At 37.3% G+C, this 13775-nt stretch overlaps 1 protein-coding gene across 8 annotated transcripts in view; it reads right to left on the bottom strand.

The window, feature by feature from the left end:
- MCM8 (minichromosome maintenance 8 homologous recombination repair factor) overlaps positions 1-13679 on the bottom strand; it is a 56482-nt gene extending 42803 nt beyond the window's left edge. For 6 of the 8 annotated variants that reach the window (XM_045053857.1, XM_045053856.1, XM_045053858.1 and 3 more), the window contains exons 1-7: positions 13327-13679; positions 8004-8156; positions 7608-7691; positions 5445-5527; positions 4882-5031; positions 2891-2994; positions 1921-2119 (exon numbers count right to left, since the gene is read on the bottom strand). In XM_045053857.1, coding sequence (XP_044909792.1) covers positions 1921-2119; positions 2891-2994; positions 4882-5031; positions 5445-5527; positions 7608-7691; positions 8004-8156; positions 13327-13366 — 813 coding nt within the window. In that variant the 5' untranslated portion in view covers positions 13367-13679. Of the gene's footprint in view, positions 1-1920; positions 2120-2890; positions 2995-4881; positions 5032-5444; positions 5528-7607; positions 7692-8003; positions 8157-13326 lie in introns of those variants that run through there. The other 2 variants (XM_045053859.1, XM_045053861.1) reach the window with 2 other exon arrangements.
- Between the last annotated feature and the right edge of the window lie 96 nt (positions 13680-13775).

Raw genomic sequence — 13775 nt, 5'->3', positions numbered from 1 at the left:
GTATAGAGCTGGGATAGGACCAGTGAAATGAAAGAGTCACATGTCTATAAAAGCACAGTGAACCACAGAAGAAGCAATACACGTCAGTAGGAATAGAGGGCTTAATTAATAAATGGTGACAACTGGCTTTTCACCTAAAAGAATAAAATTAGATCCTTAGCTTTATGCCATTCCCAAGATTAAATTCCTGATGAACAAAAATCTAAATATAAAAAATATGACCTAAAAGTATTAAAAGGGAACGTAAGAGAAATGTTGATAATGCTCGAGTGAAGAACGCCTTTTTAAGAAGGGCATAAAAAGTAAAAGTCATAAGGGAAAAAAAACAATCACTTTAGCCCTGTCAAAATTTAAAACTATATTGGGGCGCCTGGGTGGCGCAGTCGGTTAAGCGTCCGACTTCAGCCAGGTCACGATCTCACAGTCCGTGAGTTCGAGCCCCGCGTCGGGCTCTGGGCTGATGGCTCAGAGCCTGGAGCCTGTTTCCGATTCTGTGTCTCCTTCTCTCTCTGCCCCTCCCCCGTTCATGCTCTGTCTCTCTCTGTCCCAAAAATAAATAAACGTTGAAAAAAAAAATTTAAAACTATAGAACAAAAAATATACCACAAAGTTAAAAGATAAACCAAATACTGGGAGAAGATATCTATAATGTATATAATCAAGATTATTATCTAGAATTAATAAAAAACTCTTATCAATAGTATAAACAGAAAAATAAGCAGAAAACATAAACAGAAAATTCAATAAAGAAGGAAACTGAATGGCCAATAAAGATGTGAAAAGATGTTCAACTGTAACAGAAATAGTAGAAATTCATATTAAAAATGAAATACCATTTACCCCACCAGAATGACAACATTTAAAAAGGCTAATAATACCAAGTGTTAGTGAAAATACAGAGAAATGGTTAATTGTTTAACACTCCAGCAGAGGTGTAAACTGGGACCAACACTCTGACAAGTCGTTTGGCAACCTCTAATAGTTAACAATAAGCTTATCCCAGAACTGAGAAATTCCTCTGCTACAGAGATATGTACGCGAATGTTTTCTGCAGCATCGTATATAGTTGTAAAAAACCGGAAGCAACACAAACGTCCACCAGGAGAATGGATAAACAATCGCTATTCATTCAATGGGGTTCTCCACAACGGTAAAGATAAAAGAATTAGGTATGTGTTAAGATAGGTAAACTCCAAAATAACCAAGTGAAAAAAAAGTTGCAGAATGTTACATTCAATATACCATTCACATAAACACACACAAAACAAACCTTACACATATTGTCAGGTATAAGAATGCAGATTTGAAGAATTTATTCCTATTTCCGAGGAGTGGCTGCCTCTAAGGATGAAAAAAGTGAATGGAACTGGGGAGGGCAATAGAGAGATTTCAACTTTAACTCTAATACTTAGTATTTTATGCTTAAAAAATTAAGCTTAAATCACAAAACATTAATATCTGTCAACTCATAACGGTGGCTCTATAGATATTATTCTCTCGACTTTTCCATGGCTTTAAAATCTATAGTCTAAAGTCAATAAAGATAAAAGGAACACATCATTGTCAAACCTATTAAGTCAAAATATAGAAATATGAATGGAAAGGATACACATTAACTTTAGGATAATGACTGTCTCTGGGAATTGTAGAAGCGAGGGGGCACAAAAGAGACACTAATCACATCCATAATGCTCTAGATCTTTAAAAATATAACTGGAGCCGGCAATATGTAAAATTCTGGGTGATGATTAGAGGAATGCTTTATTGGCTTATTTTCTGTACCCTGAAGTATTTCATAATTTAAAAACTGAAAATAAGTAAGAATAAGCTCTGTGCTCAGAAACACTGGGAAATGTTTTCTGTAAACTGATTTGCCTTCTCTACCAAGATACATAATTAAGTAGGTAAATAACATATTACCTTTGTGGGAAGATTATATTTTCCATCTGGAAGAGGAAAACCCTGAACTTCTCCACATGCAGCACAAAGAAAAGCCATCTTAGTGCACAGAGGCTTTATGTTACTGACACGAACCACTGTCCCTCGCAGAGCAATATATTTTCCATAGTAATTTGCTCGGACATTCTTGAGCTGTGTCAAGGGCTCATAGTTATAGACCCTAAAAACAAAAACAAGAATGTATTTATCTATGAATTTACAATAAGCCAATAGTGGAAATTATCTGTATCTTCACAACTTCCTTTTAGGAGCAACTGTGGAATTCTCCAACCATAGCATCCCTACAGATCAGTAATTTCAGAAGAATTAAATCATTCTTAAAGATTAAAAAATGCTAAATGTTCCCGTTTCTTCTAGTCCCACTGGATATTCTCTAAGGGAAAAAAGGAAAAAACTGTCAAAAGGAAAATTTTGGCAACAAAAAAAGTGACTTGAGTTTCTTCTTTTTCAAGAACTGTTACAAAGTGTCTTCTATAAATTCTGAAAAAGAAAAACCCTAGTGATTACCTTATTCAGCTCTTCTAATGAGAATTTTAAATCTTAAATAAAGATGAATTAAAGAAAAACAGAATTCCATTTGTTCTGTGTCTAGTAGAAACCCAGTAATTTCAACAAAATATAATCACACCATTTACTGTATTACATAGATTATTAATTTAAATAGCAGCATCTTGATAAGTATACATCCAAAATCAATTTTTACAGGAATGTACAGGTTGGGAAATCACCTTATTTGGGCAGGGAAATTTATTTTTGTCATGACCTCTTTGAAGAATTCTGAGTGAGTTTACTTGGGTTTGATAATCAATAAGATAGCACAGAATTCAACCTTTTTTACTGATTTCTCTGGTTTTATAAAATGAGGTTTCCAATCTCAAACAGTCTTACATGCCAGATTCTAAATAATACTTTAATACCGGTAAATCCTTACCTTGCATGAATGTGTGGCACATTTACCATTGTTTCCCCATCCCTAGACAATCCTTCTTGGGCTTGTAATTCAGCTGCATGCCTTTCAAGGTCCCTAGTTAATACCTAAACAGTTGGAAAACAAAATACACTCTTGAAGTACAACTCTTTTATAGAAATGTGAAGTTTATGAATATAAACAGTTCAGAACAGAATATTAACAGAACTCTAATAGCCCTTTAAAACTCTGATATTTAAGGGGTGCCTGGGTGGCTTGTTCAGTTAAGCATCCGACTTCAGCTCAGGTCATGATCTCATGATTTGTGGGTTTGAGCCCCACGTCAGGCTCTGTGCTGACAGCTCGGAGCCTGCTTTGGATTCTGTGTCTCCCTCTCTTTCTGCCCCTCCCCTGCTTGTGCTCTGTCTCTCTCTCAAAAATAAACATTAATTTATTTTTAAACTCTGATATTTAATTATGACTACTTATTTTATAGTGGATTATGTTTTACCTGGGATTTTGTCATCCCTGGACTGGAAAACTCCAGCATCCCTGTCTGCTACTTTCTGTCCAAAGTAAGCTTAATATTAAAAGGCCTTACAGTAGTCTCCAAAGCTATTACTGCCTGAACAGGCTCTGGTGAATACATATTTTATACTTCTCTATATTCAGTGATTAAGATAGAGAAAATAAAGATGACTTTTGAAATATCTAATACCCACTCCCTTGACATTTGATATTAAATATTTAATATCCTCTTGTGTACAAAGCAGTATGCTGACAATCTAAGAGTGAAAATGAGATGCACATCTATAGCTCTAATTGTTATAAAGACCATAAAGATTTAGAGACAAACACTACGCAAGTTTTGAAAAACAGTCCTGAGAAAGGTTTACATGAGAGACAATGGAGTTAGGCCCAAAAATCTGGATGCAATGCAAGGGGCATTCCATGGTTAAGGGACGGCATGTGCAAGAGGTCAGAGTATTGAAAGAATTCTGGGGAGAGCTCAGCTTAGCTTAATGGGTAGTGAGTGAAAGTGGAGGAGGAAGATGAACCACATCATGGAAGGCCTTCAACGCCATGTAAAGGATTTGGATTTCACTTGGAAGAAGTCACCAGTTTCCGAAGACAGATCATGTTTCACCAGTATAGCAACAATTTAGGAAAGATAATCAAGGTTTAAGAAGGGTGGAGGGCCAGTAAGCGTGGAAAAGAGATGGATTTAAGAGATGTTTTAGAAACAGGAATGAAAGAATGTGGTGACTTGGATATGGAGAACTAATGAGTGAGATGAGTCTGGAGACAACACCAAGGTTTCCTGTCTCAGGTTACCAGCAATGTACACATCTTTGTAATTAACTATTCCTTGTGCCTGGATACCATTACCTCCTCTGGCCTATGTCTAATTCTCAGAACCCCTTTAAGACCCATAATAACCCTAGCATCTCTACAAAGTCTTCCTCTGACCTCTTCCCATTCCTCCCCAATAGTCTTACTTTTTCTGAATGCACCCAGTATTTTATCTGTTCCTGTTGTGAGATTTACAACTCTTTACCTAGAAGCATTTATCTATCTGTCAGCCTAAATAATACTGTCACATATGTTGTGTCAACTGACCCTGAGAAAAACAGGCACAGCATATATTATTTTCCATTTATATATGGGGACACTCAGGGAGATTAAGTCTTGCCCCATGCCACACAACCTAAATCTGAGGTTGTTTTCCAAGTTCATAACTGATAACAACATGATCCTTGTCTTATCTTCCTTATGAGATTTTTTCAAGGAGCTCTTCAATTCCTGTATTATCTTTAACAGACTAAACCAATTCAAGTAAATTAAAATAAATGTTATATTTAGATAAGCTGTTGTATATAGAATGAATGCTATCTTTCAGGACAGGATTGAAATTCTTCAGTTCTAGTTGGCTAAAAACTACCTGTTAGGGAAGGTACTGTTACTGTAAAGTCTTCCTTTAAAATTTTGACAAAAGTCAACACAAAAATATTTACCTGATGTATTGCCAAACCCATGCAAGCCAAAGTTTTCTCAGGTGTATCCCTTAACTCATTTGCTATAGTTGGTACCAGTTTAGTCATTTCATCGTCTTTTGTCAGTTCTTTAAAATCCACCAAAATACTTCCCTTTCTTTCTATTTCATCCTATAAAATATTAAAGGCATGAAAACAATGATGGCTTTTTTGAAGTCAACAATCAAAACTAAACATTCAATTACTTTGAAAAAGCATATGTTTATATTGTGATAACAATGAGTATAATAAGCTTTGCGCCAAGCACAGTTACAGTATTTAAAATATATTAATTTACTTATGCCTCTTAACAACACTTTGTGGTAGGTATTAATACTATTATGACCAACTGATAGATGAGAACACTAAGGTACAAAGAACGTAAGTAATACACCAAAGTCCACACTGCAGCTAAGTGGCAGAGGTGGGATCTAGATCAAAGCTGTCTGGCTCCAGCCTCTACTGATCACTAGCACCTCAAACACATCGTTTAAGAAGACAACACATAAAGGTGTACTGGTAGCTTTGTTGTACAGGAATCTTACCTTATCATATAAATCAATACGCCTTGTGAAAAAATTTTCAAATGCTTGAATCTTCTCAATAAAAGGAGAGCTACTGCTGTAAACTAATCCAACAAATATGGCATTAGCACTAATAATCACACACATACAGGCATATTTTTCATGAGACGAAGAAACATTGCACACATGGTAGAGGACTTGTTCCAATTACTTTGCATTTTGATTATATTTACATAGGAATAGTTAAGTATTCTAAAGCAAGTTTAGGTCTGCATAATCTTAAATGCAGATAAGAAGTGTTTCTCTCTAAAAGCACCAATACTATCTGGGAATCTTTGTACTGAACCTTTGGCGCTTAATAGGACCTAGTAGTTCAAATAGTTTACATAATAGAGCTTAAAATGAAAATTATAATAAAGCCAAAGCTAGACACCTGAATTAAATTCTTACCCAGAAACAGAGCTAAAGACAATCAGTCTTTGCAAAGTAAATTCTACAAGTCCAAAATGCCACATGTCAAATCCCTTCCTGACATTAGGGTAGACAGACCTCTATTTCACTCTGGTCCCAAAACTTTTACACTGTAAAGTTCCATAACATTTTCAAACTGGTCTTCCACAGAGAAACAATACAATGAAATAGTTTGGAAGTATAGATGGTTAAATCTAAGGCATCTGCTGAACTCCATCTTTAGGACCAGTCTAAAGATCACTTCTGGTGTTCTGGTCTAACTACTAGGGCAATATTGCAGGTGTTGGTAGCTAATGCATCCTAAAACAACAAAAGACACATCACCTAAGAAACATATCTATGTGATAGAAAAAAAAAAAAAACAGACTCTCAATACAGAAAAACATTTGTAAAGCACTTCATGCACCAAATGAATACTGAGTGCCTGATAGGGGGAAGATCCTTGCCCTCAAAGCAGTACAGTCCAGTGGAAAAAACCTATATATATATATATATACACATATATGAGTACATATATATACATATAAATGTACATATATATACATATAAATGTGCATATATATACATATATACATATATGTCTTTACACATACACACACATATACATATACATAAACCATAATTCAAAAGAGATATAACATATAGAAAAAAACTGTAAGAACACAGAAAAGACTAGTCTCCAAACCTATGATGTTAACTGATATTTTTGACTATAAAAGGGAGAGTCCTTAAGTGTGTTTCTACACAAGCCTGTGTAGGTTCTCTTGGTTCCAAGCCCTCCCTTCTATTTTCTATTCTGTGATGCTATGATTGAGATCTGCACAGTGCACTGCCCAGACTCCTTTAAATTCTGCCAACTGGAGGCATGTTAGAGACTGGAAGGTGGCAAGAAAGAAGGGTTTTATTTTTGTTTCTAATTCTTTTCAGCATCTTGCCAGCTGCAGAGAATTTCCAGCCTCCAGCTCTGAGCATCAATAGTGTCATCCTCCCACCAGAGTTACCAGCAACAACCAGCTTCATTTGCTGCAGTGGTCTGAGCACAGGTGTGAAGAGTACCCTTTGGAGATCCAAGCACAGCTTTTCAGGGTGCCCCTGAGCACCTGAAGCAACAGCTCTTCCTTTGAATCCCTACATCCTGACAACCTCAGAACTTCTTACTTTTTATTCCCTCAGCCATAAGGATGGTTGCTGCTTCTGGAAGTTACTATTATCTGAGGGCTTATCACAGTGTTCCCATTTTGCTCTTTATTTATTTTTTAAATTTTATTTGAGAGAGAGAGAGAGAGAGAGAGAGAGAGAGAGAGAGAGAGAGAGTCAGTCCTAAGCAGGCTCCAGGCTCAGTGTGGAGTCGATGCAGGCTCAATCCCATGACCCTGGAATCATGACCTGAGCCAAAATCAACAGTCAGAGGCTCAACCAACAGCCACCCAGGAGCAACCCCCCTTTTGCTCTTTTTAGACTTCCAACTGTATATTCAATTCACTGTATTAAGTCCCCTTTTTGAAATACCTACTGTGGTTTCTGCTTTCCTAACTGATACAAAACTCTAAACATAATACTCTTTAAATATAAACATGATTTAATTGTTTGGGTGAACTAAAATTAAAGAAGGGGCTATCTATCAGTAAGCCAAATGTACTATAGTAATAGGAGATGTAACATCCGGTGACAAGAAAACAGAATCTGTGATACTCTTTACACTTGTAACTTTACCTTCAGAGAAATAAAGCTTCCAGCCTTTATATGGTATGAACTGACCCAATGTTGACTGTAGTAGCAAAGACTGTGAGGTTTGTTCTAAAAAAAATAGAATACTAAGTCAGTAGAAATAGTAATGTGCTGCTGAAGCGAGCACTAGGTTAGTAGAAATAGAATATTTTTTTTCCTATTTGCTTCTCCTTCTGATAATGAGAAACTGACATGATATTAGTAGTTACAGGTTAAGTTATAGGTTTCAGTAAAAATTTTGGATCTTAATACTTAAATACTACTTTAAGGAGTAACATCAAATCAAAGACTGAAGTTTAAGTTAAACTGCTTTGCAGGACAAGCATAAATAGCTTCCTTCATGAAGGAAAAAAAAATTGAGCAATCTTTGACCTCCCCTACCAGAAGTATGCTTTCTCGTGGTTTTATTCAGGTCAGGTCTGTGTTCTCTCTCTCTCCACTTTCCTGTGAAGCTCCCACCACCTCGTCCTCTTTTCCAGCTTTGAAACCTCCCTCGTCCAAATCCTCTGCCTCTATAGTCTCCATTCATGTCTTCTAAAAGACAAAGACAAAAAAAAATCTTCATCAAAATTATAATGGAAATAGTGCTCCTAAGAATGTATTAACATAGTAAATAAAATTAACATATTCTAGTTTGAGATTAGCAAACAGCACTGCAACATTGTACATCATGGTACCAGCTTCAAACGCTCTGCAGCCACACTTCTAATTCCCATCTCTCTCTCCTTAAAGTTTTTACTTAAATTCCAGTTAACATACAGTGTAATATTTGTTTCAAGTGTACAATACAGTGATTCAACACTTCCACACAATACCCAGTGCTCATCATCACAAGTGCACGCCTTAATCCCAATCACCTGTTTCACGCCCTACATCCCTTCTAGTAACCTCGGTTTGTTCTCTATCGTTAAGAGTCTGTTTCTTGGTTTATCTCTCTCTTTCTTTTTGCCCTTTGCTTGTTTGTTTTGTTTCTTAAATTCAACATATAAGTCAAATCATATGGTATTTGTCTTTCTCTGACTGACTGACTTTGCTTATTTTACTCTCTAGCTAGATCTATGTCATTGCAAATGGTGCCACCTCTTTTTAAGGTATATGTACCATAGGTGTTTAACCAAGTATACTGAACATTCATGGGATAAAAATAAGGTAGTGTACCGGTTTAAGGGGCTCCCTCAATAGAAATGAAAATAAGACAAGTAATTAACTCAGAGATGATTTTTTTTTTTTTGTAGTGTTTTAGACTGATTCTAGGGCAGCACTGGCTGACCATAATTCTGACCTGTGACACTATGAATACATCATCATAGACCCTCAAAAACAGTCAATCCTGCATGTCATATCCACTTTTACAAAAGGTACACACATACTCTTACATAGGCAGCTAATATGAACTTTTCTGAGGATGCATAGGAGTGGAAAAGGGTACATACATGTTTTAATCTTTCTTTCTCTATAGGGGCTAAATAGGAAAGAAGTTAATTTTCTGGGACTTCCAGCTTCTCAAAAAGGCAATGGAAGAAAGATCATTTCTAGGTCAATACTGATTAGATGAATTATTTGCAGTTCTTAGATAAACTCATTGAAATGCAATCATTTTTTAAAAGACATATTTATTAACATATTCTCATCCTTTTTTTTTTTTTTTTTTTTTTTGCTAATTATCCCTTCACATTTTTTGTTTTGTACATAGCAAGATACTCATTTTTTTTTTCTTAACTCAATGATAGATACTGGCTAATTATCAAAGATTCAAAATAAAAGTAACCTTTAAAATAGTTTTTAACCTATAACCAGTAAAAAAAAAAAAAAAAACTGAATCAGTAATCAAAAATCTCCCAAAAAACAAGAGTCCAGGGCCAGATGGCTTCCCAGCGGAATTCTAACAAATGTTTAAAGAAGAGTTAATACCTATTCTTTTGAAGCTGTTCCAAAAAATAGAAATGGAAGGAAAACTTTCAAACTCATTCTATGAGGCCATCATTACCTTGATTCCAAAACCAGACAAAGACTCCACTAAAAAAGAGAATTACATACAAATCTCCCTGCTGAACAAGGATGCAAAAATTCTCAACAAGATACTAGCAAACCAAATCCAACAACACATTAAAAGAATTATTCATCATGATCAAGTGGGGTTTACTCTTGGGATGCAGGGCTGGTTCAATATCCACAAATCAATCAATGTGACACATTGCATTAATAAAAGAACAGATAAGAAACACATGATCCTCTCAATAGATGCAGAAAAAGCATTTGACAAAATACAGCATCCTTTCTTGATAAAAAGCCTGAAGAAAGTAGGGATAGAAGGAACATAACTTAAGATCATAAAGACCATATACAAAAGACCCACAGAGAATATCATCCTCAATGGGGAAAAACTGAGAGCTTTCCCCCTAAGGTGAGGAATGTGAAAGGATGTCCACTCTCACCACTGTTGTTCAACATAGTGTTGGAACAAGTTTCAGCAATCAGACAACACAAAGAAATAAAAGTCAACCAAATTGGAAAGGAAGAAGTCAAATTTTCATTCTTTGCAGACAACATGATACTCTACATGGAAAGCCCAAAAGACTCCACCCCAAAACTGCCAGAACTGATACACGAATTCAGCAACATTGCAGGATATAAAATCAACGTACAGATATCAGTTGCATTTCTATACACCAATAATGAAGCAGCAGAAAGAAAAACCAAGGAATCGATCTCACTTACAACTGCACCGAAAACCATAAATACCTAGGAATAAACCTAACCAAAGGTGTAAAAGATCTGTATGCAGAAAACTATAGAAAGCCTATGAAAGAAACTGAAGACACAAAGAAATGAAAAAACATTCCATGTTCATGGACTGGAGGAATACTGTTAAAATGTCAATACTACCCAAAGCAATCTACACATTCAACGCAATCCCTATCAAAATAACACCAGCATTCTTTACAGAACTAGAACAAACAATTCTAAAATTCAGAAAAGGCCCTGAATAGCCAATGTAATACATTGAAAAAGAACACCAAAGCTGGGGGCATCATAATTCCGGACTTCAAACTGTATTACAAAACTGTAATGATCAAGACAGTATGGTGCTGGCACAAAAACAGACACATAGATCAATGGAACAGAATAGAGAACCCAGAAACGGACCCACAAATGTATGGCCAACTAGTCTCTGATAAAGCAGGAAAGAGTATCCAGTGGAAAAATGACAGTCTCTTCAGCAAATGGTGCTGGGAGAACTGGACGAAAACATGAAGAAGAATGATACGACTTTCTTACACCACACACACAAATAAATTCAAAATGGAGAAAGACGTAAATGTAAGACAGGAAACCATCAAAACCCTAGAGGAGAAAACAGGCAACAACCTCTTTGACCTTGGCTGCACCAACTTCTTACTAGATGTGCCTCCGGAGGCAAGGGAAACAAAGGCAAAAATGAACTATTGGGACCTCATCAAGATAAAAAGCTTCTTTCTGCAAAGCAAAGGAAACGATCAACAACAAAACTAAAAAGCAACCAATGGAATAGGAGAAGATATTTGAAATGACATATCAGATAAAAGGTTAGTATACAAAATCTATAAAGAACTTATCAAACTTAGCACCCAAAATACAAACAATCCAGTGAAGAAATGGCCAAAAGACACGAATAGACACTTTTCCAAAGACATCAAGATGGCTAAGAGCACATGAAAAGATGCTCTACATCACTCATCATTAGGGAAATAAAAATCAAAACCACAATGATACCACCTCACATCTGTCAGAATGGCTAAAATTAACAACTCAGGCAACAACAGATGTTGGCAAGGATGTGGAGGAAAGGGAACACTTTTGTGTTGCTAGTGGGAATGCAAGTTGGTGCAGCGACTCTGGAAAACAGTATGGAGGTTCCTCAAAAAATTAAAAATAGAACTACCCCACGACCCAGCAATTGCACCACTAGGTATTTACCCAAGGGATACAGCTATGCTGTTTCAAAGGGGCACATGCACCCCAATGTTTATAGCAGCACTATCAACAATAGCCAAAGTATGGAAAGAGCCCAAATGTCCACTGATGGATGAATGGATAAAGAAACTGTGGTATATAAATACAATGGAATACTACTCGGGGTCAAAAAGAATGAAATCTTGCCATTTGCAACAACATGGGTGGAACTAGAGTGTATTATGCTAAACGAAATAAGTCAGTTACAGAAAGATAAATATTATAGGACTTCACTCATATGGAATTTAAGAAACAAAACTGGCTGCGGTGCCTGGGGTTGCCTGGGTGGCTAAGTCGGTTGAGCGTCCAACTTCGGCTCAGGTCATGATCTCACGGTTTGTGGGTTTGAGCCCCATGGCGGGCTCTGTACTGACAGCTCAGAGCCTGGAGCCTACTTCAGATTGTGTGTCTCCCTCTCTCTGCTCCTCCCCCACTCACCCTCTGTCTCTTAAAAATGAATAAACATTAAAAAAAATTTTTTTATAAGTTAACAAGGAGCGCCTGTGTGGCTCAGTTGGTTAAGGCTCCAACTTCAGCTCAGGTCATGATATGGCGGTTTCCAAGTTCAAGCCCTGCATCGTGCTCTCTGCTGTCAGTACAGCGCTCCTTCTGATCCTCTGTCACCCTTTCTCTCTGCCCCTCCTCCACTTGTGAGGTGCACACACAAAATAAATACATTTAAAAACAAACCAGGGAGGCAAACCATAAGAGACTCAAATACAGAGAACAACCTTTGGGTTGCAGGAGGGGAGATGGGGCGGGGGGGGGGGCTAAATAGGTGATGAGCATTAAGGAGGGCATTTGTTGGGATGAGCACAGGGTGTTATATGTAAGTGATGAATCACTAAACTCTACTTTTGAAACCATTACTACACTATATGTTAACTAACTTGGATTTAAATAAATATCAAAAAATCAATTCTGTGATGGAAGTAGGAGTAAAAAAAATAAAATAGGTTTTAAAATAATTCATGTAAGTGGAGCACAGGGCATTTTTAGGACAGTGAAACGATTCTGTATGATATTGTAGTGGTGGATATATGACATTATGAATTTGTCAAAGCCCATGGAATTGTACAAGAGAAATAGTGAACTCTAACATAAACTCTGCACGTTAGCTAGTAATAATATCAATATCGGTCAATTAATTACAACCAATGTAACACACTAATAATGCAGGGTGTTAACAAGTGGAACCTGGGCTGTGGGGAGGTAAGAGAAAATATAAGGGAACTCTGCACTTTCTGTGCCATTTTTCTGTTAACCTAAAACTGTTGTAAAAAAAGAAAGTCAACCTTTAAAAATAGCTCGTATCCTAAGGATAAAAAGAAACAAAGAGTATCTCCGTACACTGTAGTGCAATTCATCACACACACAAAAAACCATATCCGAATCTGTTTAAAGGGATTTAATTAATAAATACGTTAATACCCAAACAAGTTCCTAACGTTAGGACAAGCCAGAACTTTGATCATCGTCTAGACCATATCGCAAGTCAGGAAACTGAAACCCTGAGAAACAGATCAAGATCTAAGTTGTTTGGTGGCAGTACTGAACTCCAAACTCCGTTTTTAAAATCCAAGCTGAAGCGCTCCTTCGAGAACGCTACATGCCCTATCTTTCCCAAATGAGATAATATAGTGGCAATAACTTGTAAAAATTCCAACACAGACGCAACATGTAGGACTGTAGAATTGGGTAAAGGAGCCACCTGTAGGCCTGTTGTCCTTCGTTAAACACCCCCACTTCATTTAGTTCTCCTCAGGCTGTTCTTACTTGCAAAGATAGACGTCCCAAAGGTCTCCCAGTTCTCAGCAGGGCAGGTTCCTGGACAGCAGCAGATGTGCCCCGCCCCGCGTTCCCTTCCTCCCGGGGGAATCTAGGCAGGGCCGAGAAAAGGCTGAGGCCCGAGCTCCTCAGGCGACCCCTACCCAAGACCTGCGATTCTCTTCAGTCGCAGCCCTCCAGACGTCCCCGCGTGGGACCTCAGTTTCCCCAACGCCTCACGGGCTCACTGGATCTTTAGCTACTGAAGCTAAATTCCAGTCTCCTTCCACGTTCTTTTTTGGCGCGTCTTTGACGCAACTTCCGTCCAAGGTGCTGCGAGACCGGAGGGAGGGATGGAGTGCAGCCAATCAAGGAGTTCGGCCAGACGGAAGC

The sequence above is a fragment of the Felis catus genome, chromosome A3 (assembly GCF_018350175.1).
Source record: "Felis catus isolate Fca126 chromosome A3, F.catus_Fca126_mat1.0, whole genome shotgun sequence".
Classification (NCBI taxonomy): domain Eukaryota; kingdom Metazoa; phylum Chordata; class Mammalia; order Carnivora; family Felidae; genus Felis; species Felis catus.
This window is presented reverse-complemented; position numbering and strand designations above follow the sequence as displayed.